The 20262-nt window shown below is 42.7% G+C and overlaps 4 protein-coding genes across 6 annotated transcripts in view; 1 reads left to right on the forward strand and 3 right to left on the reverse strand.

Annotated features, from left to right (window-relative positions):
* The window catches only part of LOC124851046 (eukaryotic translation initiation factor 4 gamma 3-like), a 35571-nt gene extending 34717 nt beyond the window's left edge, over positions 1–854 (forward strand). Inside the window, 1 exon segment of the mRNA XM_047338667.1 lies at positions 742–854. Coding sequence (XP_047194623.1) covers positions 742–854 — 113 coding nt within the window.
* A 3003-nt stretch (positions 855–3857) lies between these two features.
* On the reverse strand, positions 3858–7254 carry LOC118101303 (angiopoietin-related protein 5-like). Its single transcript, XM_035146931.2, has 7 exons — positions 6897–7254; positions 6726–6806; positions 6551–6578; positions 6340–6431; positions 5989–6106; positions 5106–5291; positions 3858–4663 (listed from the first exon to the last, which is right to left on the reverse strand). The coding sequence occupies exons 2-7, from the start codon at positions 6798–6800 to the stop codon at positions 4365–4367; spliced, it is 798 nt and encodes a 265-aa protein (XP_035002822.1). The 5' UTR covers positions 6801–6806; positions 6897–7254; the 3' UTR covers positions 3858–4364.
* Positions 7255–8109: 855 nt separating this feature from the next.
* On the reverse strand, positions 8110–14305 carry LOC118101283 (NACHT, LRR and PYD domains-containing protein 12-like). 3 transcript variants are annotated; one of them, XM_047338647.1, is made up of 11 exons: positions 13827–14305; positions 13708–13731; positions 11858–13610; positions 11541–11714; positions 11220–11393; positions 10963–11136; positions 10410–10583; positions 10105–10275; positions 9677–9850; positions 9486–9532; positions 8110–8892 (listed from the first exon to the last, which is right to left on the reverse strand). In XM_047338647.1, exons 1-11 carry the CDS (start codon positions 14095–14097, stop codon positions 8345–8347), a joined length of 3684 nt encoding a protein of 1227 aa, XP_047194603.1. In that variant the 5' UTR covers positions 14098–14305; the 3' UTR covers positions 8110–8344. The 3 variants fall into 3 exon arrangements, 2 of the variants coding, with proteins under 2 accessions (XP_047194603.1, XP_035002783.2); XR_004694516.2 differs by having other exon boundaries at positions 8803–8892; positions 9677–9821; XM_035146892.2 differs by lacking the exons at positions 9677–9850; positions 10105–10275; positions 10410–10583.
* Positions 14306–15286: 981 nt separating this feature from the next.
* Positions 15287–20225, reverse strand: selenoo2 (selenoprotein O2). Its single transcript, XM_035147500.2, is given in 10 exon segments — positions 15287–16004; positions 16359–16515; positions 17182–17367; positions 17714–17876; positions 17987–18135; positions 18137–18262; positions 18507–18637; positions 18714–18891; positions 18999–19202; positions 19724–20225. Coding segments are annotated over 10 exon segments (1905 nt in total). The 5' UTR covers positions 20158–20225; the 3' UTR covers positions 15287–15827.
* Positions 20226–20262: the final 37 nt, after the last annotated feature.

Here is a 20262-nt window from a genome sequence, read left to right on the forward strand (position 1 = left end):
TCTCTGCAGAGGCGAATGAATTTACTCTGCCCCTGCTTCTCTGTGAATATTAACACCACCTGTCAGTGGACGTGTCCCTCATTCAGAAGAGATTACCTTGCCTGTTACTCCAGTACCTTAACTCAGACACTGAGGCGACAGCTATAAGCCACTTTTACGCCTGAAGGCGCTGATCGTCACCTCGATCAGCCTCCAAGTAAGTTCTGCATCAAGTTCCTCGAAGCTCAAACATGATCCCTTTTCTTCGTTTCTTAAGAATAAACTGTAACACGTTCTCAGTTGTGATCAAACCAGTGTTACAGTTCAATCTCACCACAAAGTCCATTTAAGTAGCACTACTGGAGCTTTCCTTGTTGTCACATGATTCTCATCAACAGAGAAGAACTTATGTTATATGGGGTATCGATTTTCATATTTCTGTTTTATTACAAACGCTAAGGACATTTAGAGTCAGGGTTAAGATTCAGCTGAGACCTCATAAATAACTTTGAATCTCAAAATGATTCTCTACTGATTAACTTCATTTGTTCATTTGAGGAACATCACTCCGACTCCAAATCTTTCACTTAAACCTGTATTCACCGTCTTCAGTAATTTCTAATCCATCCATTTTTCTGTTTCTTATCTAGATACAAATCACATTAATTCAATTGATAACGTTAAAATTGATCTCACCTGCTTGAAAAATGTGATTTATTTCGTTTAGTCATAAACGATGACTGACATGTACTTGTTCTCCAGACCTCCCTCCGGATGTTCTTGACTCTGTGCGGCTGAGGCGTCATCTCCGGAGCGCGTTCTACAAGTGGGGAGGCAGGCAAGGGAGCCCGGCCGAGAAGCTGAGTAAGGCGTAGCCCTTAAGTCACGTCCGCAGCCTTCTTCACCTGGCTAGGAGGCTGAAGAGAATTGGCAGGGAACCCGGGGGACATGGCGTGGTAACTACATCCCTTACAGCGAAAAACGTTCAAATGTGTTTGCTGAGTGTTGCGCCCTGAAAAGGGGATACTTCAATAAAGTTGCTCGGACACGATGTTTCCTCTCTGGCAGCTTCATTGACAATTAATAAGTACCAATTCACATAGGTACAACAGTTCTTTCAGTATACAACATTTAAACAATGTTATGCATTTTCTTTCCATTCACTTTTCTTATACAGGTAAGTAGACAGGTAACTTTATGTAAATGGCCTGTGAATCATTGAACATCAACAGAATTATCAAACCTAAATGTATTGCTTAATAAACAAAATATCTTGAGCTGACTAGTCTCTTATCTTTGTTATATACCTTGTTCCTTATTATTTACAGTGACTTTTAGAAATGAATCCTAAATCATTCAATAATTATTCACACCCATAAACATAGTGAAAATGAATACACACACATTTGCATTAGCAACCTCATATCTGTTTGTGGTGACATGGTAACAAAACAACTAAGCAAACATATTTCAACGTTCAAGAGCATAAACATTCATTCCGTACCTGAAAAGGGGAGATATCAATAAAGTTGCTCGGACACGATGTTTCCTCTCTGGCAGCTTCATTGAGAATGGCACCGTGGCCGAGACGCACGACCCCGGCGTGCGGAGGCAACAACAACTTCTCCTGGCACCTGGCTGCAGCTTCAGTAACTCCACCCACCGATCTCTCACATCCCAAACAGTCTATGCTCCCACCCAGCGCTGTGTGTTCAGACCTGACTCACATCTGCTCCCCACAGCTGCTCTGCTCCATCATTAGCTCAGCAATATGACTGGAACTGCCTGGACACTGAGGTCAGGTTCAGGTCAAGATTTATAAAAGCTTAGATCATGAGCAAAGACTCTTAATGTTAATGCTCATTTTCTAACGTTTGTGTTTATAATATGACATCAATTATATTACATGATGATACCAAAAAAGGAGTAGGCACCATTTGCTCGAAGTTAAAAGAGGCTACAGAAGTTTTCTTGTTTCACCTCATAGCTAACATTAGTTTTGTACTGATTTCTGATTAAGTAAGTACAACATCTGAACAAATGAAACAAGGAAAAGCTAAACTACTGACTCAATATGTACATAATCTGTGGCTTTGACCTTCGCATTTAGAAAACTTGGAGGAAACTCTCTAGTTGAGGAAGGCCTATGTCACGAGGAAATGGCCCAGTCTGTCGGGTAATAACTCAGCTACTGCAGAATACTTTATACGGTTCTGCATTCTCAAACTAGGTGTGGACCAGACTCAGCTGACAGCCAATCTATCTGTCAACTTACGTGTGTTCCAGCCTAGGACTTTCCGAAGTCTAACACTGGCATTTCAAACAAGGATGAGTCTTCAAGGAGTTTTCTCCAGGGGCAGATTCTCCCCCTCCAGGATGCCCTTGTTATGTAGTAGAGATGAGAAGACAAACACAGCCAAATAAAAGAATGGCACTGTACTTCAGAGGGCAAATGCTGACCTCCCTTCTTTTACAAGCTCTGATCACCAACATGATGGGTGATCAGTCTTCATCTAGATCTCTGGCTGCAGCACAGCACTCTGACCAGTTCAGCAGTGTGTACACTCATGTATCCTAGCCACTGAGTTGACCTTGACAGTATTCTGCAGGTTACAGGTTAGCTCCATGAGTCGGTTGAAAATCCAATAGGCAGGACAGCTCATATTTAGCCTACAGTACTTTTTTTTAAATAAACAGAAAAATAATAAAGTATGAAATGCTCCTTGGCCTGGATGTAACCCTAGTTAATACTCTAGATATAAGGTTATTAGCCAGGCATGCTAACATTTACAGATTATACTGTGGTAGAAAAGCTAAACTGTTTGTTATTTTTTCTCTTGTGTCTTTAACTTTAGAAGAAGCAGAAAACTGACCAACTCCCAAACCAACTGTTTTAACATGATTGGACAGCTGTTGTTCAGGGAAGTCAATCATACATATGCCACCGTCATTTATTTGAAGACGTTACTGCTACCAGAACATTCACGTGTTAGCTGCGGGAAATATGAACTGGAAGGAAAGGTGATGTTGGAGGGAATGAAAAGGTCAGTCACAGGAGCAGGTGTAAAGGGCGAATGGAGGTGAGGTGGAAGAGGACAAGGCAGGAAATCTGTAAATCTGGACATTGCAGTAGTTAAATATCTCCATGAGATGGCAGCAATGCAACATCATGCTGACTGTGGTTGCTGAGTTTCCATTTTGTGTTGTGAGCATGAAGAAACATCCTCGTCAGTGTCAGCTCTGTTTGCCAATTTTATTGATTGGTGTTGAACTTGTTTGGTTAAGTGAAAATTGTTGACATGGGTGTTTAGCCGAGCCAAATTTTCCATTGCAGATAAACCAGGTAGGATGAGCAAAGTTTTCTAACTTCACTCTGAACTATAGACTGTTTATAAAAAAGCTCTGCACACAACTCAGGCAAACAATATAAAGTGACTCAAAGAGGACTCACTAATGACAAGGAACAATTCTGATGTAGCTCTGGTGCATTAACACAGGCCAAGAGAACAGCCCATTCCAAACAGGCAGGGTTACCACGGGGCACTGCACTAGTATTATCTAAAGCTGAGCTAATGCTGAGTTACATGATGTCTTCACCTTAAGACGCATCTTGACGTCTTTCAGGCAATCTTTACTTGTCCTGTCCTCGGACACAGAGCGAGGGGCTGAGAACCTGATGTTTGCATGTTTTACTCCTCTCACGAAGGATTAAAATACAAGGTTTCTTCACACTTTCTGCTCAGTTGGTCAGTTTTCAAAAGGAGCTTTCAGGAAATCCCTGGCATTTGATAGAGTTGGAAAATGTCATGTGGTCAAATATTTATTAGATCTCTGTTCGTCATCTGTCTCCGCTAAATAATGGATGCCAGGCACAAAGCTCACCGTGTGATTGTTAGCCAAAAGCCTTTAATGACTATGTTTGCACATAGATGATTCATAATGACAGAAATGCACTCTGTGACTTGTCAGCACTGCTATTGGCTCGAATTGCTCCTTACATATCGACTTTGTTGCATTAAATGAATCAAAATTCTCAGTTCACTGAATACAACAACAAAGTAACGCATTTTTTTTAAGTTCCTGCTTTCCATGCTTTCAGAATATTAAGAGATCAGATGAGTGCAGTTTCTATAACAAAGAAATTGCTAGAATTTTAGGGATTTCTGTAAATAGATGATGCTCATAGCTCTAGCAACAGATTAAATCATTTGTGGCTAAATATCTACTTCAACATTTAACTGTTTCTGAGCTGTTGACGTATTTGAAGATATTTGGAAAGAATAAACAACATTAAAAGGCAGAGACACTCTCGTACTAAAACATTAAACCAATCTTGCTGTGCTGCGACAAAATCCAGCATGAAGTCAAACATGTGCGGCCCCCTCTCACACAGACTTGATCATCATTCTGCTGGTCTTGACCGAGTACATCTTGTGAGATTTCCAGGTTCGCCAGTGGAGGCCGTTGCCGTAGCCAATGTGATCACCAACAGGATGCCAGTTACCATTCAGACTGGCAGAACCACAGCGGCTGTACCACCAGCCGCCGCCCTCTGACATGGTACATTTATTTTGAGCAATGTCACCAAAGATGCACGGCGAGCAGCCATCGTTGTCACGGTCAATAGTGCTGAAACCGTAGCCGTTCTGGTCAACGTCTCCGTCAGCACCACGGATGGCGTCACCTTTAAGCAGAGTTGGTAATAGTTTAAAATCCTCTTATTTTACATTTGTCATGAATACTAAACTGTAGTCCAACAGATGAGTGATTCATTATTTCTAAAAGGGAATGTATTCCTCTCATTAACTGTCAACCACTGTATGATTGCATTAAGCTTGTAAACATTGACTCAGCTCTACTGCAAAAAAAACTGGTCCCACCTTAGCAAGACAGACTGTAGCTGTAAACACTGAGCAGCCCTAACTTCAGAATGATGTTATTCCTCTTTCAAAAAGAAAGATTACCAGTCTTATTTTCACATTTTACTCAGTGAAACAAGCAGACAAGTGAGGCAAAATGCCAATCTGAAAAGTATAAATGAAATTCATATATATAGAAACACAGAATATATGTGTTTCTTTAAAAAAAAAAGCAAAGCAAAAAAGGGGGACATTTGGAAAAAGTACCTGCGTTTCCTGTGTATCCCCCGACATGCAGTTGGAAACCTTTCTTCCCATTTCCCAGTCTGAAGTTTTTGTACTCGGCAAAGGCGGCGACCCCTTTGTGGTCCGATAAATCCACCCTCATGGTCCACGACTTGGTCTTGTACTTGGTCACAGTGAAAACCTTCTGCAGACCGAGCCAGTGGTCGTCTGAGGGAATCGGCAGAGCACGGAGAGAGGATTTACACGTATGTTTGAAACATCTTTCCCACCATTTAACAACAAAACCCTGTGTTTTACCCCTTCACAGTAACAGTTGTCTTTGCTGCAGTACAGATGTGTATTTTTGTTGTCTGCAAGTGAATCAGGTTTGTGCTTGCATGAAGTAGTTGTAGTAGTAGAAGTTGATTTCTCACATTCTATGTTGCACACTGTATTGTAACAGAGTAATGTAATTTACATTAAGGCCTAAAGTTAAGTGCCGGCCTGTGTTTAGATAAGATGGGTCTTTTCTTACATCTTTATAATAATAATAATTATAATTTATTTTCATAGCACTAATCCAAACAAGATCACAAAGTGCTTTACAAAATAAATAGGACAAAAAATAAGAAAAGAACATACAAAAATCACACAGCATCCATTACAATAAATTTTTTAAATAAAAAATGTATTTTAAGCAATGATTTAAAAACGGGTGAAGTTGTTATTTTACAGTCCATTGATCCCCTGATTGTGTCAGTACTCACTGTTCCTTGGAATTTAACAAAGAACATCATGGAGTGTTTATAATCACTGTGTGTTTTGTCGGGTGTGTCACGGTTTTAGCCCGGCACTGCCCCGCAAACACAATCCTAAATGCTCTCAAATAACTGTAGCTAACACTGCGGTGTTGGGATTAACTTACGTGTCAGGTTTCCAAAACCATTTTTATACGCAGCCCACTTTCTGTCGAAGGAAACCTCTCCTCCGCTGCGCCTCTGAAACACCATCCAGCCTCCATCTGCCTGCATCTCGCAGTACACCTGAGCAGGTAGTCCGGGAAATGCCAGTCATACATACTATTTAAGATTTGCAGAACAGGAGCAGAACATTTCTTGTGTCTACTACTGTCTGAAGCAAGGACACCCCCCCCTAAAAAAAAAAACTGATAGAAATCTAACACCTTTGTCATTGTAAACTGTAGCTGTAGGCAAAGCATGAAGCAGGGCAGAGTCACAACGACAAATTGCTTAATGCTTAATGTCATACTTGATACCTTAAACGGGGTCTTGACTCCATGAGGGTGGATTACATAAACTCCACTGGATGCATGTGGAGAGAGAGCTTTTATCTGTGTGCAGTCTGTTCCTGTGGTTTACACGACAAGAGAAAAACAAGAGGAGGATGATCAACAGTCAATATGAATATATGGTAACTTGTACCTTCCATTATATGAATGATATACTGTCATACATCATGCTCTGTACCTTGAGAAGAAACTGCCGTCCCCCGCTTCTATATAACAGAAACAGTTTTAAAGTGAGACTTCTAAAATACTATAAATAATATGTGCAGCATGAGAGAGGACTTCATAGCCTATATTAAATAAAGCAGAGAAAGACGACTTTCAAAGGTAACAGGTTTATGTAGTTTTATTTTTACCTTAGTGTGTTTGGCATCTGTTTGGCTCAAGAGAAACACCAAGATGAGTCCAACAAATGGAACCAGACTCTTCATTTTGACCTGAGTTTAAAAGTGACATGTTAGTCTCAGCAACCCCAAACAGGCACAAACTACCCCTCAGGTCAATCATTTCTTTCTCCAAACACTCACCTGCGTGTGTTAGATGAAACGTGTAGCTCAGGTCAAACTCCACAACAGACGCAGCTCCTTGTCCCCTCAGACTAAACAGCCACACCTCCTTCAAGCTCACTGTAAATGCTGAGACGTCAGACTAGGGAGGAGGGGAAAGTCTGAGCAACAGATCCACTTCCTGCTTCCCTCTTGAATAACTTTTTTGTCTTCAGCTGCAGCAGTGTTCAAGTCTTTACGGGCTTGTTTCTCTGACCTTACCCACCTTGCTGCACCTTTTAAGTCAAACATAAGACTGAACTACTTCACTCCGTGTTAGCCGCCACCCAGACTGTTAGGAATCTTTATAACCAGTCTATGCTAGGAACCTGGGTGTGACACTCAACCGTCAACTCTCCCATACTGCCAACATTACTGCAACAACACATTCCTGTTGATACATCCTGCACAACATCAGGAGAATACGAGCTCCCCAATGACATCAGGACAGCAGAAAGTCGACATCTTCCGTCGCAAACTAAAAACACATCTCTTCCAACTATACCTTTAATAATAAAAATAAATAAATAATAAAAAGTAGCGATTTAGTAGCACTTATATGGCACTTCCCTTATAGCACTTTGTAGTTTTGCTTTCTTGAAGAAAATTGTACTTTCTTGATTCTTGTTGTTCTGGGTTTGTACCCTCATGGTTGAATGCACTTATAGTAAGTCGCTTTGGATAAAAGCGTCAGCTAAATGAAATGTAATAAAACAACATTCCTTTCCCAAGACTTGGATCAGTTATGATATTTTGCATGCAAATTACAAGAACTCAGTGTTTTCTGGGATAGATCAGTTCTTATTTAAAAGCCACAGATTAATACAATTATAAAAAACAGTATTTCATGCTCCCCAGAGGATGGTCATGTATCTGACAGATGGGATTTGTTATTTATGGTACCCAGAGGATGTCTCTGATGGTTTTGGTGGATTGCCATGTACTTTGGACATTGCTAACTTGTCCCACATTAGTCTCATATACTGTTTGGTGCAAATTAGCAAATGTTAGCATGCTAACCTGCTTAGCTGAGATCATGAGTATGAGAATTGGCTGTTTAAAAGGAACATTATTTAATATAAAATCTTATCATTGTATATATATATATATATATATATTATATGTCAAAGTGAAAAATGAATTGTCTGGGCATTTAGGCGTTGTTGCACAAAAAAAAAGCCCAGGACTCCTTAGGCTTGGAAGACATTTTTTAATTGAAGATTCTACTAAAGTCCCAATATCCTTTTTACAGTGTCCATCCATATATATTTATCTTCCAGGTTGAATATTTAAAAACCTTACTAAAATTCCGATCACATTCACCCTCTGTGAGCAGAAAAACACAATTTCCTCCATTCAAATTTAAATTATTTCCCATATCACCTGCAACTAAAATCCATCCAGTCTTTCTAAACTGAGAGAGAACTTAGTCATGACACGTCCTCCATTGTACAAATAAGTACAGAGCAGTCATCCTCCTCCATCGCAAACCCAGCGTGCAGGGGCTCAGTGAAAGTGCTGTAGAAGGTGTGAATGTGACTGAGGGTCCCAGAGGAGACGCTGTAGAAGGACAGGGTGCCCCCCAGCCAGTCCAGGTAGACTCCGACCCTGTGGGAGCCAGATAGAGGTGCTGGTATCTCCACAGACTGGTGGTCGTGCTGAGCGATGTAGTGATCCTCAGAGCAGTACAGACTCCAGGACTGGTCCGTGGAGCCAAACCCACAGAGGTGAGAGCTCGCCCTTCGACGGATTCCCCTCATGGCCACGCCGACGTCCACCCAGCGCCCTCGCCACTCCACCTCCCAGTAGTGGCGTTGGGTGAGGCCTTGGTGACAGAGCACCTGGGAGACACTCTCAAACCTCTCGGGATGGTCCGGGTACTGCTGTCTTTCTCTGACCCACGTCACCTGCTTCCCCCCGTCGTACAGGAAGAGGGACGTGGCAACTGTGTTTGTGTCAAACGTCAGTGTGCAAGCATCTGTACAAGACATAGATATGGAATTTTCAGTATTACTTTTTAATCACAGTTTTCATTTAAGAAGACTTAAACTTAAGAAGACACTCTGAGCACAGTGTATGCTATAATCACAAAATGTATGAGGTGGCACAAGCAAATGTACACATTGTGTTGCCAGAGCATGAGAGAGAAAGAAAGAAAGATGGATTAAAGCCACCATCCTGCCATCTATTGGACAAATGACAGTACAACATTTTAAAACCAAAAGCTAGCAAAAAGGCTGAAAGAGCATCCATGTACAGTATATGTCATGTATATACGCACACAATGAAAAGTAAACTAAAGTACAACTAAACTCAGGGATCAGATGGAAAATTAATTCAAAACCATAATTAACCTTTAGAAACACACATTTAGATCAACTCAAACATTATTTTACAGGCTTGATTAAATATGGAAAGGTTTAAAACATATGATGTTAATTAACACGTGCATTTCTTAATAATCCAAATAATATATTTATAAATACCTGCAGTTCCGATTGGAATTAGGCCAAATTACAGCTTTTTCAGTTTTCCATTGTTCAAATGAAAAGAACAAAATACATCACTTACATTTCTTCAGTGTTGATTTCAAGTAGCACTCTGCATTGTGGTCCACACTATGGGCAAATAAGAAACAATAATCATTATTACAAGTTTGATAGCTTCCCTTTGGAACCAGCTCTGTCATCATACAATGTATTTGATCCACTGTATTTGATCCACTGTGCTTTATTCCATTGCTAACTAAGCCACAGCTTTACCTGAGTGTCTCTAGTTTACACAGCGGGTTATCCAGATGAACAGAGATCAGCTTCACTCCAGAGTCCTGCAGGTAGTTGTAGCTGAGGTCCAGCTGCCTCAGGCAGGACGGGTTGGAGCTCAGCGCTGAGGCCAAATAAGTGCAGCCTTCCACAGTGACGCCGCAGAAGGACAGACTGTGTTCACCCAAAAACACATAGTTTGCTTTGTTGTGTTGTGTAGAGATGAAAATAGTTTGAAAATATCTATGTATCTATGTTATCTGATAATAACATTGAAATATTGAATCATTACTTGTGTTTTTGTGGCTCTCTTGGACAGATTTGAAAATGTGTTGTGATTGATAATGATTATCATTATAGCCACTTACATGCAATACCTGCAATCAAGGAGGAAAATATGATATTTAGCTAAAGAAAAGCCGACTCACCCTAATGTCTCCAGTTTACAGTGTGGACTTGCAAGTCCCTCAGAGAGCAGCTTCACCTCTGAGTCCTGCAGGTCGTTCCCACTCAGATTGAGCTCTTTCAGGTGAGAGGTGTTGCAGCTAAGGACTGAGGCAAACTCAGCGCAGCATTTCTGGAAATTGCCCTCGTTTACCCTGGGGTTGAGAATATGTTGTGTTAATTATCTGGTGTTAAAAAGATAAGCTGCACTAAGCTGGTGCTATTCATTATTTCACCAAAGAACAGTCATAAGCTACTACATTATACCACTGAACCTGAGTGTCCTCACCTTAATGTCTCCAGTTTGCAGTGTGGACTTCTCAGTCCAGCACACAGCAGCTGTATGTCTGGACCCTGCAGCTTGTTTCCAGCCAGGTCCAGTTCTCTGAGGCGGGTAGAGTCACTACTGAGAGCTGAGCCGATGGGATCACAGCATTTCTGTGTAAGGCCACACCAGCTGAGCCTGAAAGGTAAATATCAAATGAAAATATATTCATTATTCTTTTATTCTACAAGTTTTGACCTCTCCAGACAAACCTGGAAATGTTTACTCTGCTCCTGAATCTGTCAGCTTATTTTATTTTTCTGCCCTCTAGTGGCCAAACCTTGATTTAATGCCTCTTTAAACAAAGATTTTAAAGAAATTTAGAAAGAACTCGAAATTAGGGCTGAACATCAAAACAAAATATAATGTGTATAATCATCCTTCTCGCTGAATGAACTAAATTTAAATACTTGAGCAGCAGTTATGTGTTGGCGTTGCCACAGTAACTTCACAGGTCCTGCAATACTGTGGCTAAAACAACAACGGTCAAATTCTACAGTAAAGAGGACGCACTGACCTGAGTGTCTCCAGTCTACAGTGGGGACTTCTCAGTCCAGCAGTGAGCTGAGACACACCAGAATCTTTCAGACTGTTGTTACTCAGCTCAAGATTTTTCAGGTGAGATGAGCCTGAATTTAAAACTGAGGCCAGATCTTCACAGCAGCTCTGGTTCAGCCTGCACCGATTCAACCTGCAGAGGAAAGAAGGAAAAACGCTGATTTAAATCCTGAGTCCAACTAAAAGATCTGTTTGTCAGCAACAAGCAGGTTTAACCTCAGTGTTTCCAGTTTGCAGTGATGGCTGTGTAGTCCCACACACAGAGCCTTTACTCCTGTTTTCTGGAAATCATTAGCACTCAGGTCCAGTTCTCTGAGTTTGGTCGACTCTGTGCTGAGAGCAACAGCCAGTGTTTCACAGCAGTCCCCTTCCAGTTTACACTTTTGTAATCTAAAAGAAAAGGGAAGTAGAATCTCTCTTATGATCCTGTCCTGGAAAATAACAAGTATGACAGCAAACCTCAACCACAGTAAGTAGTGGTACTGCTTGCAGGGATGAGTTGCAGCATTTTAGTCTCTTAAGTTAAGTGTTACAGACCTTAAAATCTTCAGTTTACAGAGTGGATTTCGTGATCCAACAGAAAGCAGCTTCACCCCTGAATCCTTCAGGCTGTTGTCGCTCAGGTCCAGCTCTGTCAGACGAGAGGAGGTCGAGTTCAACGCGGAGGCCAAGTCCTTGCAGCACTTTTCAGTGAGCTTGCAGTGATTCAGCCTATAAAAAACAGCATGTTAAATAGAATTAAGAGATATAAAACTTCTCAGGCTTAGAATGACTGGCAGAACACACATTTGTTAGCGGCTTAGAGAGCAGCTAAAATTCAAATTAAACATATATTGCCATGTAAGTAAACTCACAGAGCACGTGTGGAGGAGGTAATGACATCCAGCAGCTTTGCTACTCCTTCTTCTGATCGTATGTACTTCTTCAAGTCAAACTCCTCTTCTGTGGCGTCTGATGTCATCAGTTCAAATGTGAGCGCAGACCACTGAACTGGAGACAGTTTTTTGGCTGCGAGCGTCCCGGAACTCACAAAGCTCTGGATCTCCTGCACCAAAGACTCCTCTCTGAGCTCACTCAGGCAATGGAACAGGTTGTGGTTGGACTCTGGTTCCTCTCTGATCTTCTCCTTGATGAACTGTACGGTTCTTGGCAAATCTTCCTCTCCTTCTGCCTCCAAATTCAATATCCTACCCAGGAGCTCCTGGTTTGACTCCAGCGACAGTCCCAGGAGAAACCGAAGGAACAGGTCCCAGTGGCCATCCTTACTCTCCAAGGCTTTTTCAATGGCAGTTTTGTGAAACTTGAACAGTGACTTGGGGAGCCATCTTGTTTGCATCCTTTTCAGGTACCCAAGAACAACATTGTCCCTTTTTTGCACGTATGAGTGATGGGCGTACACAGCTGCCAGAAACTCCTGAATGGTCAAATGTACGAAGCTAAAAACTTCACGCCTCCTTCTTCCCTCCATCACAAAAAGCTCTGTGCAAACCCCTGAGTAAATAGTTGCCTCTTTGACATCCATGCCACATTCTTTCAGGTCGGCCGCGTAGAAAATCAGTTTACCCTTCTCCAGTTGACGGTACGCCAGTTCTGCTAGCTTCAAAACAACGCTGTCACTTTCCATTGGGTAGTGCCCTTCCATCATCCTGTCTGTCTGGCACAGAAGGAGATATGCATACATCTCGGTCAGGGTTTTGGGCATAACTCCTGTCAAGTTGTCTCGCAGCATTTTCTTCATCACAGTGACAGTGATCCAGCAGAAAACCGGTATTTGACACATGGTGTAGAGGCTCCTTGATGACTTCACGTGGTTGATGATTCTGGTGGCGAGGTTTTCATCACTCAAACGCCTCTTAAAGTACTCCTCCCTCTGTTCGTCAGCAAAGCCCTTGACCTCGGTCCACTGGTGGATGTGTTTTCGAGGGATGCGGCTGGCTGCGGCAGGTCTGGACGTGATCCAGATGAGGGCGTTCCCGAGCAGATCCCCAGTGATGAGGTTTGTGATCAAGACATCCAGGGAAGCTGGCTCCGTCTCGTCTCTCAGGACCTTGTTGTGCTTGAAGTTCAGAGGCAGGAGGGTCTCGTCGAGGCCGTCAAAGATGAACAAGACTCTGCATTCATTCCCCAGCGTCTCAAGGGATTTCATGTCAGGGAAGAACTGGTGGAGTAGCTGCATGAGACTGTAGTCCACTTCCCCAATGTTGGGATTCAGTTCCCGGAAAGGAAGTGGAAAGAGGAAGGCGATGTCCTGATTTTCCTCTCCTTCTGCCCAGCTCAGGGTAAACTTCTGCACACAGACAGTTTTGCCCACTCCTGGGATACCCTGGGTGAGCACGGTTCTTATTCGTTTCTCTTGTTTGGAGTTGGGTTTGAAAATGTTGCTGGCTTTTATTATAGTCTCCTCTGTTGTCGCATGGTGGAACCTCTGCTGTCTGACCTCATGCTCCGTGCTGAAGCCTCCCCAGGCTCCTTCGATCAGGCGCAGTTCAGTGTAGATTTTGTTGAGGAAGACAGTGTCCCCTTCATCTGCGTTCCCCTCATATATGTTTTGGTACTTCTCCCGCAGAGTGGATTTCAGTTTGTCTTGGATTGCATGGTGGTTGATTTCTGTTCAAAGAATAAATTAACTTTTCAATCCTGTGTACACGGTGATATCGGTTTGAATTTTGAACATGTGCTTGTATGTGGCTTCATGTCTGCTTACCATTGCTTATTGGATTGCTTGAAACTGATAAAGAAACAGAGAAAAAAAACGACGTTACGTGACCAAGATATTTTACACTAACTTGTGTACATTTTTTTAACTTTTTCATAATTTTTTACCTTCCTCATACTTCTTCTTTACTGTGTCAGCCCACAGTTTTAGTTGCATCCTCGTCAGTATGTCCACTGTGACAGTAACAGCATCGTCGTAGCCGTATGTCTGTACCAGAAGATCCACAGTGCCCGGCCTGTCCACTCCATCAAGCTTAGACTTTGGAATATGAGGGAATTCTTCAAGAACATTACTGTAAAGATACCACTGGAAAGTCCTCAGCTCTTTATCAACAAGCTCCTCGAAGGTTTCCAAGATCAGCTCCGGGACCCGCGCCATATCTCTTCTCCGTTTGAATCATGCCATAAACCAGTCCTTCTGTTGTGCATCCACCCTCGGTCTAAAGTCACACTTACAGTTTCACTTTCGAGATGATAAATGTTCCCTAGTCTAAAGTCTAAAGTCAGATTTAAATGCACACTTACAGTTTCACTTTCGAGATGATAAATGTTCCCTAGTTACTGTTGAGCTCTCTAAAGTTTTACAGCCATGCAATCATCACAGAAAGCAACAGCAACCTCCTTTTACTGTAAATGCTTGATTCCTGCCCCTTTTATCAGCTTGACTGCATGTTTGCATGCCAACCACCACTAAACAAGTTGAACCAGTCCAGTCAACATAGGCAGGCATAGAGGCTGCTTATGAAATGGTAAAGTAAAACTTTTCCCTAAAAACTACAAGATTCGTTATGAAGCTTTATATATAATGCTGCATAAGTTGTAGTTGTGTAGTTTATATACATATATATATATATTTTTTTTTTTATTGTGACCACATAAACCAAAAGAAAAGGGGCCTATCCGTCCTGCAATAGAAATGCTTTTTGGTGAGCTGGAATGCTGTTGTGAGGCTGTGATATGATGTTTACAGTAAAGCCACAGCTCAGTGCTTCCTGCTCAGCAGTGCAAAGTTAATAAATACCAGCATACCTGTGTATGTACTTCCTAGGGACCTCTTTGAATCTACAACTGATAATAAGAACTATGAGAGAGTAAGAACAATATCACTGCAAAAATTCCTTTAAAAAAGCTTTTACAGTCAACATAGAATTAGGTGTAATGATTGAAATTTGTATGTACATATTGTATTTTTGGATCTGTAATTGAAATGAGTATTTAATGTATTCATATTTGTTTTTATTCTTTTCTTAATAATTGCATTGGTAGTATTAATGTTTGTGTCAACCTGCTCAGGGGCTACAGATGGAGATTTTCTCGATGAATAAATCTAACTTTATATTGTGCATGATCCCTGGCAAATAAATGTAATAAACTAAACTTTATTTGTTTCATGGAAATCCATGATGCCCTGTCCACTTCAAACCAATAGAAAAAGCTTAAACAAATGCAAAAATCCTCATGTAAAAAAGACTTGAATTTCAGGGCCTTTACGATATTGAGCTAATATCTAAATAGCTATAGATTTAAAAAATACAAAAAGGGGGAAAAAAGACACGCACACCACCACAGGCAATTAACATATGTATTTCAATTTCACAGTACAAACAAAAGCCCATAATAAACCTGTAAATGATTGATGTCAGTGTGTTCCTGGTGTTTCAGACCCAGACAGTTCACTGTGTGACTGGTCATCTGGGCCGTCATACTTCATCAGCAGAGTCACGGATTTTTACGTTACGCTTACATTGCAGTTCATTAATACTCTGAATACTTGCATCAAATCAGCTTTAGGAAATCAACAGAATTATTTGAACTGAAATGATTTATTGACTTTGGTCGTGATGCCGTTGTGTTACTCTTTCTAACCTTTACACACTGCAGTAAAAACATATAAGAACACACAGAGATTTATGGCCACACTGATGAACACAGGAACACACTGGGTTACACAACACCCTCTCTTCAGGAGGCAGGAGAGACAGTCTGATGTGGAAATGGAGACAAACACTGGCTGCAAATGGTATCACTACCGGCATCACACTTCTTGTTTGATCTGAGGCCTATGTGGTCAACCAGTGGAAACAGACCTCCCTCCCTCCCTCAGGGGCTCTATGAGGATCAGGTGATACAAATCCTTTGAGCCCAGGTAGGAGGTTTCCTGTCATAGCCAACAGTCACATCCTTCTCCCTCTGCTCCTTTTCTCCACATGCAGTAAATCCATCCGGAGGCTCCAGTCCAGATGTGTCAGAGTATGGGTCCTCCAGAGCTTCCAGGACCCTGTTGACCTGCAGAACAGAGGTACAGATGACTACTATTGGTCCTTGAAGCAAAAATATGATTGAGAACATATATACAATCATTTCAATATTTTAGAAACACGAAGGAACAGCAGTGACAAAGTCCATTAAAACTATGTATCACTGACAGCTGTTCTCTTTTACCAATTGGAGATAACCTGGCTGTGAAATCACAAGGAGCACAAGACAAGATAAAGTCCACATAACCAAGACAAGGATTTCTACTGACCAAACTGTTATACACTCAAAAAAATCAACAACAAAACACACAGTGTGAAGAGGGCTGCTATAAGGAACCTAGAATGGAGGTTTCTAGAAAAGAATCCATCAAAATCTCCTGACCTCAGAGAAGTCTCCTTTTTCTGCAGCTTGAATTGCATTCTGGGCGATGTAGTTGCGTAGCACGACCCGGGGGTTGTTGCTGTTCATCACACTGAGCCTCCGCTTTTTGATTGGGGACAAGTTACTCGTGTCATCACACTCCCTGGATAAACGCCTCCTGTTAATTCAGGACAAGAAGATTTGCCATTGCAAATTGTCGTAGCTCATTTAGACCGACAAAGATGATATTTACATAAAAAGCCATATGTACATCTAATTTTCACTCTCTTGTTTTCACTCATTTGCTACTGAACAACTCCTTCAAAAGATGCTTTTCTCTGCTTAATGTTCCACTAAGTCCTTCAGCCAGTTGCCAAGCTTGTTCCCTCTTTTTATACTGTGCACTGACAAATGTAGAAAAGGTCTCAGTGTCAGTGTTTACATTTTACATAAGAAACAGTTTTATTTTCTTAAATCAGCTTCAATATATTTGATTGTGTTTTCTTTTTATCTACAGTTATTTATGATAGTGTTTTTGGTTGAACTGTAAAATATCAAGGCTCAATTGTATTTCTTTGTCATGAGGGTTTGATAACAACATCTTAGGCCAATTTTAAATATATATATATTATCGGCCACTATTGATCACTATCAGAAATTCTTTACTCCCTTGTATCAGTATTGCCATTGGCTGCCTATTGGGATCATTAAGTAAAAGTAAGATTTAGCTTTTAATCCAAATCAAAGTGAATTCTACCTCCTAATTTTCACTCACATTAAAGAACATTTTTAGTGAGGTGCCCATTGTGTGTCTTTTTGTACACTTTTTAAACTCTTATCTCACCTGTATCTTCTAACCCAGCGAGTCCAGTCATCACGCTGCTTTTCCTTGAGCTCCTCTTGATCCGTCTCAAGCAGCTCCTTTAGCCGACCCATCCGCTCCAGCTGCTGGGCCACACCTGGGCTGCCTGCCGCCATGCTGAACATGACCGGGTTGGTGTGTGCCATGGACAAAATCATCGCCAGTTCACTAGAAGCAGAGAATATGCTGAGGAGACGTGACCACACGTTTAGTCCTACACTCTGTTCCACATAAGCCTGCTACTGTCTCCTAGGTAAAGCCTACCAGATGCAACAAAACAACACCTTTAACTCACATATTGTCTCGGTAAGACCTTTCCCCAAAATGCTAGCATTTGAAAGAAAAACAAATTAGATGACAATAAAAATGTGATCGTCTGAAACTGGGACTCTGCTCACACAGGATTAGATGTACATTCAGGTGTATATGGTGTGGCAGACAGAGGCTTTATGTTCTTATTACAGCTGCTTTTTTATCCGACAAATGTATATGCAACCACCATATACCCCCTCACCGGTCCTCCATTGTTGGCATATTAGCAACCTTAAGTTCCTCAATGGAGGAACACTGCTGCAGGATGAGGTCCACTACAGGCCCCACTGCTTCCCTCTCACAGTCGCCCTCCTCAGGCCAGGGGACACGGCTCAGCAGGCGGAAGGTGTTGGTGAAATCTGCACCTGGATAAAGAAGCACAATGACACTGAGGGAAGCAGAGGACATAGAGAAGGCTGCACGATGGCTACACTGTTTTAAAGTTCCATGACATTTGTCTTCCGGGTCTCTGTACCAGTGTTGTGCATGACACGCAGCAGGTCCGATATGAGCTGGCCGTCCTCTGCCTCCTCTCGGCTCACGAGGCCCAGCTTCCTCCTCATGATACTCAGGTAGAAGCCTTCGTACGTGAGCATAAAGTCATCGAGGATAGCTCCTGCCTCAGGGATCCAGCTCGGAGCCCAACGCTTCGGCCAGGCGAGCCAGGTTCCAGCGGCACACAGACGGCTGGGCTTGGTATGAGTAACGGCCTCTTTTGTCCGAGGCGTTGGAGATAAAATCTGGATCATACCTGACACACGAGGAAGAGTTTTTATACATAGAAGAATATGATGTACTGGATGGAATGACATTGTTCTTACATCTTCTTTCTACTTACTTTACTTCAAAACACTGTAATCTTACTGAGGTATAGCTGAAAATTATATATTTTTTTTTAAGTTCAGCCTTTGTTGAGCAGAGGAACAATATATCAGATTGTAAGAAATATAAATGAAAAGAGCACATGCTTCGGATTGCAACTTTAGGTAGTTTACCGGTCCATGAAACCGAAGGGGCCATAATCCAGAGTGAGACCCAAGATGCTCATGTTGTCTGTGTTAAGGACGCCGTGGCAAAAACCAACACACTGCCACTTGGCCACTAGCTCAGCAGTTCGCGTCATCACCTGGGGATAAACACATCTAATGATGAACACCACCAGCTAAAGTAAGAGCTGCTGCAGGTGTATGCAGGTTTCTCACCTCTCTGAAAAAAGCCATATTTCTATCTTTCCGGTCACTGTGATCCTGCTGAATGGAAGGAAAGAAGCTGTCAATGACGTAATCCAAGAGCTGAGCACGAATGTCATGCCGCCCGGCGCTGGGACCCTGCAGGCCGGAGAATTCATCACGGCCCAGAAAGATCTCAAAGGATCCGAACCTTTAAAACAAATTAAAGAGAGATTCCATATTTTTTCCAGATCCCTCTTTGACAGAAGGCTGTTTGTATATATGGATAAAGGTCTGACAGCACTTGATGAACCGCACCTGATGAAGGACGGCGCGAGGCGCAGGACCACCGAGCATCGCTCAGGACTCCGCTGGCCACTGTTGAGGGGATCTCTCATGACACGGAGGTCAGAGGTGACGAGGGAGGCAGCACGGGTGCTGGGTATCCCGAGGGCAGCCATGGCGTCGCTGCAGAGGAACTCTCTGATGCTGGAGCGAAGCACCTTCCTGCCGTCACCGTCTCTGTGGGAGATTGAAACGTGGCTGTCACACATTTAAGAGATTCTCAGCTCTGGTCAAAGTGACTGAGGCATGAATGAGGCCGGTTGAAATATGTGCAGTGTCCGAATATGTACAGTACACGAACCATTGTATTGCACCGACAGAATCAATATTGCACAGTTAAATTATATACAGTAAACTATTTGTGTTTAACAGAACAATGAGTCAGGGAAGTGAAGGTGCACTGATTTGACTGCAGCTCACAACTGTTGAGCAATGAGAGTGTGTGAGCCACCGTTAAGCTCTTAAGCAGCTCTCCATGGTTAATGAGTCCACATGCCTGTGGTGAGTGAGGCTTATGGACAATGTGCTTGGTCACTTGAATTCTCTTAGTGTCACTTTGTTGCAATGTAAAAATCTATCAAACATCATAGTTCAACAATACCTATATGTCCTGTTCCTGGTGGATTATATTATAAAGTCAGTACCAAATAAGATGGTAATTGCATGAATGAAATCCACAAATAGTAACCCACAATTACCTGGAGTAAGGTGTGACTCCTGCACCTTTAACCTGGATCTCCCATCGCCCCTGGGGGCCTGAGTGCACCTCCCCCAGGTACAGGGCCGCCCCATCCCCCAGCTGACCCGCGAACAGGCCGAACTGGTGTCCGCAGTAGCAGTGGGCAGCGGGCTGGGAGCCGGGCAGCAGCCTGGAGCCGCTCAGATACTCCGGAGCCCGAGGGTCCTCCAGCACGTCCCGATCCCCGAGGCCGAGCAGAGCCAGCGCTGACCGGGACAGCGCCGCGAGGTGGGGACGGAGCAGCGGCTGGAGGGTCCGGATCCGGGAGAAACACGCCCCCGGGACGGTCCGGGACCCGGGTTCACCTGTGTCATCCACCGGCAGCTTCCTCAGCGCCGTGTTGTGGAAGGATAAGAGCTCCAGAGGTGTGGAGCCGGTCTGAGAGGACTCCATGAGCCGTCACCACCACAACCATATACTGAGTGGATCAGGGAATATATGAGCCTGGATAAATAAGCCTGAACGAAGCCGAATAGACTCACCAGCAGTATTACACCC

This window comes from Hippoglossus stenolepis, chromosome 22 (genome assembly GCF_022539355.2).
Source record: "Hippoglossus stenolepis isolate QCI-W04-F060 chromosome 22, HSTE1.2, whole genome shotgun sequence".
NCBI classification, from domain to species: domain Eukaryota; kingdom Metazoa; phylum Chordata; class Actinopteri; order Pleuronectiformes; family Pleuronectidae; genus Hippoglossus; species Hippoglossus stenolepis.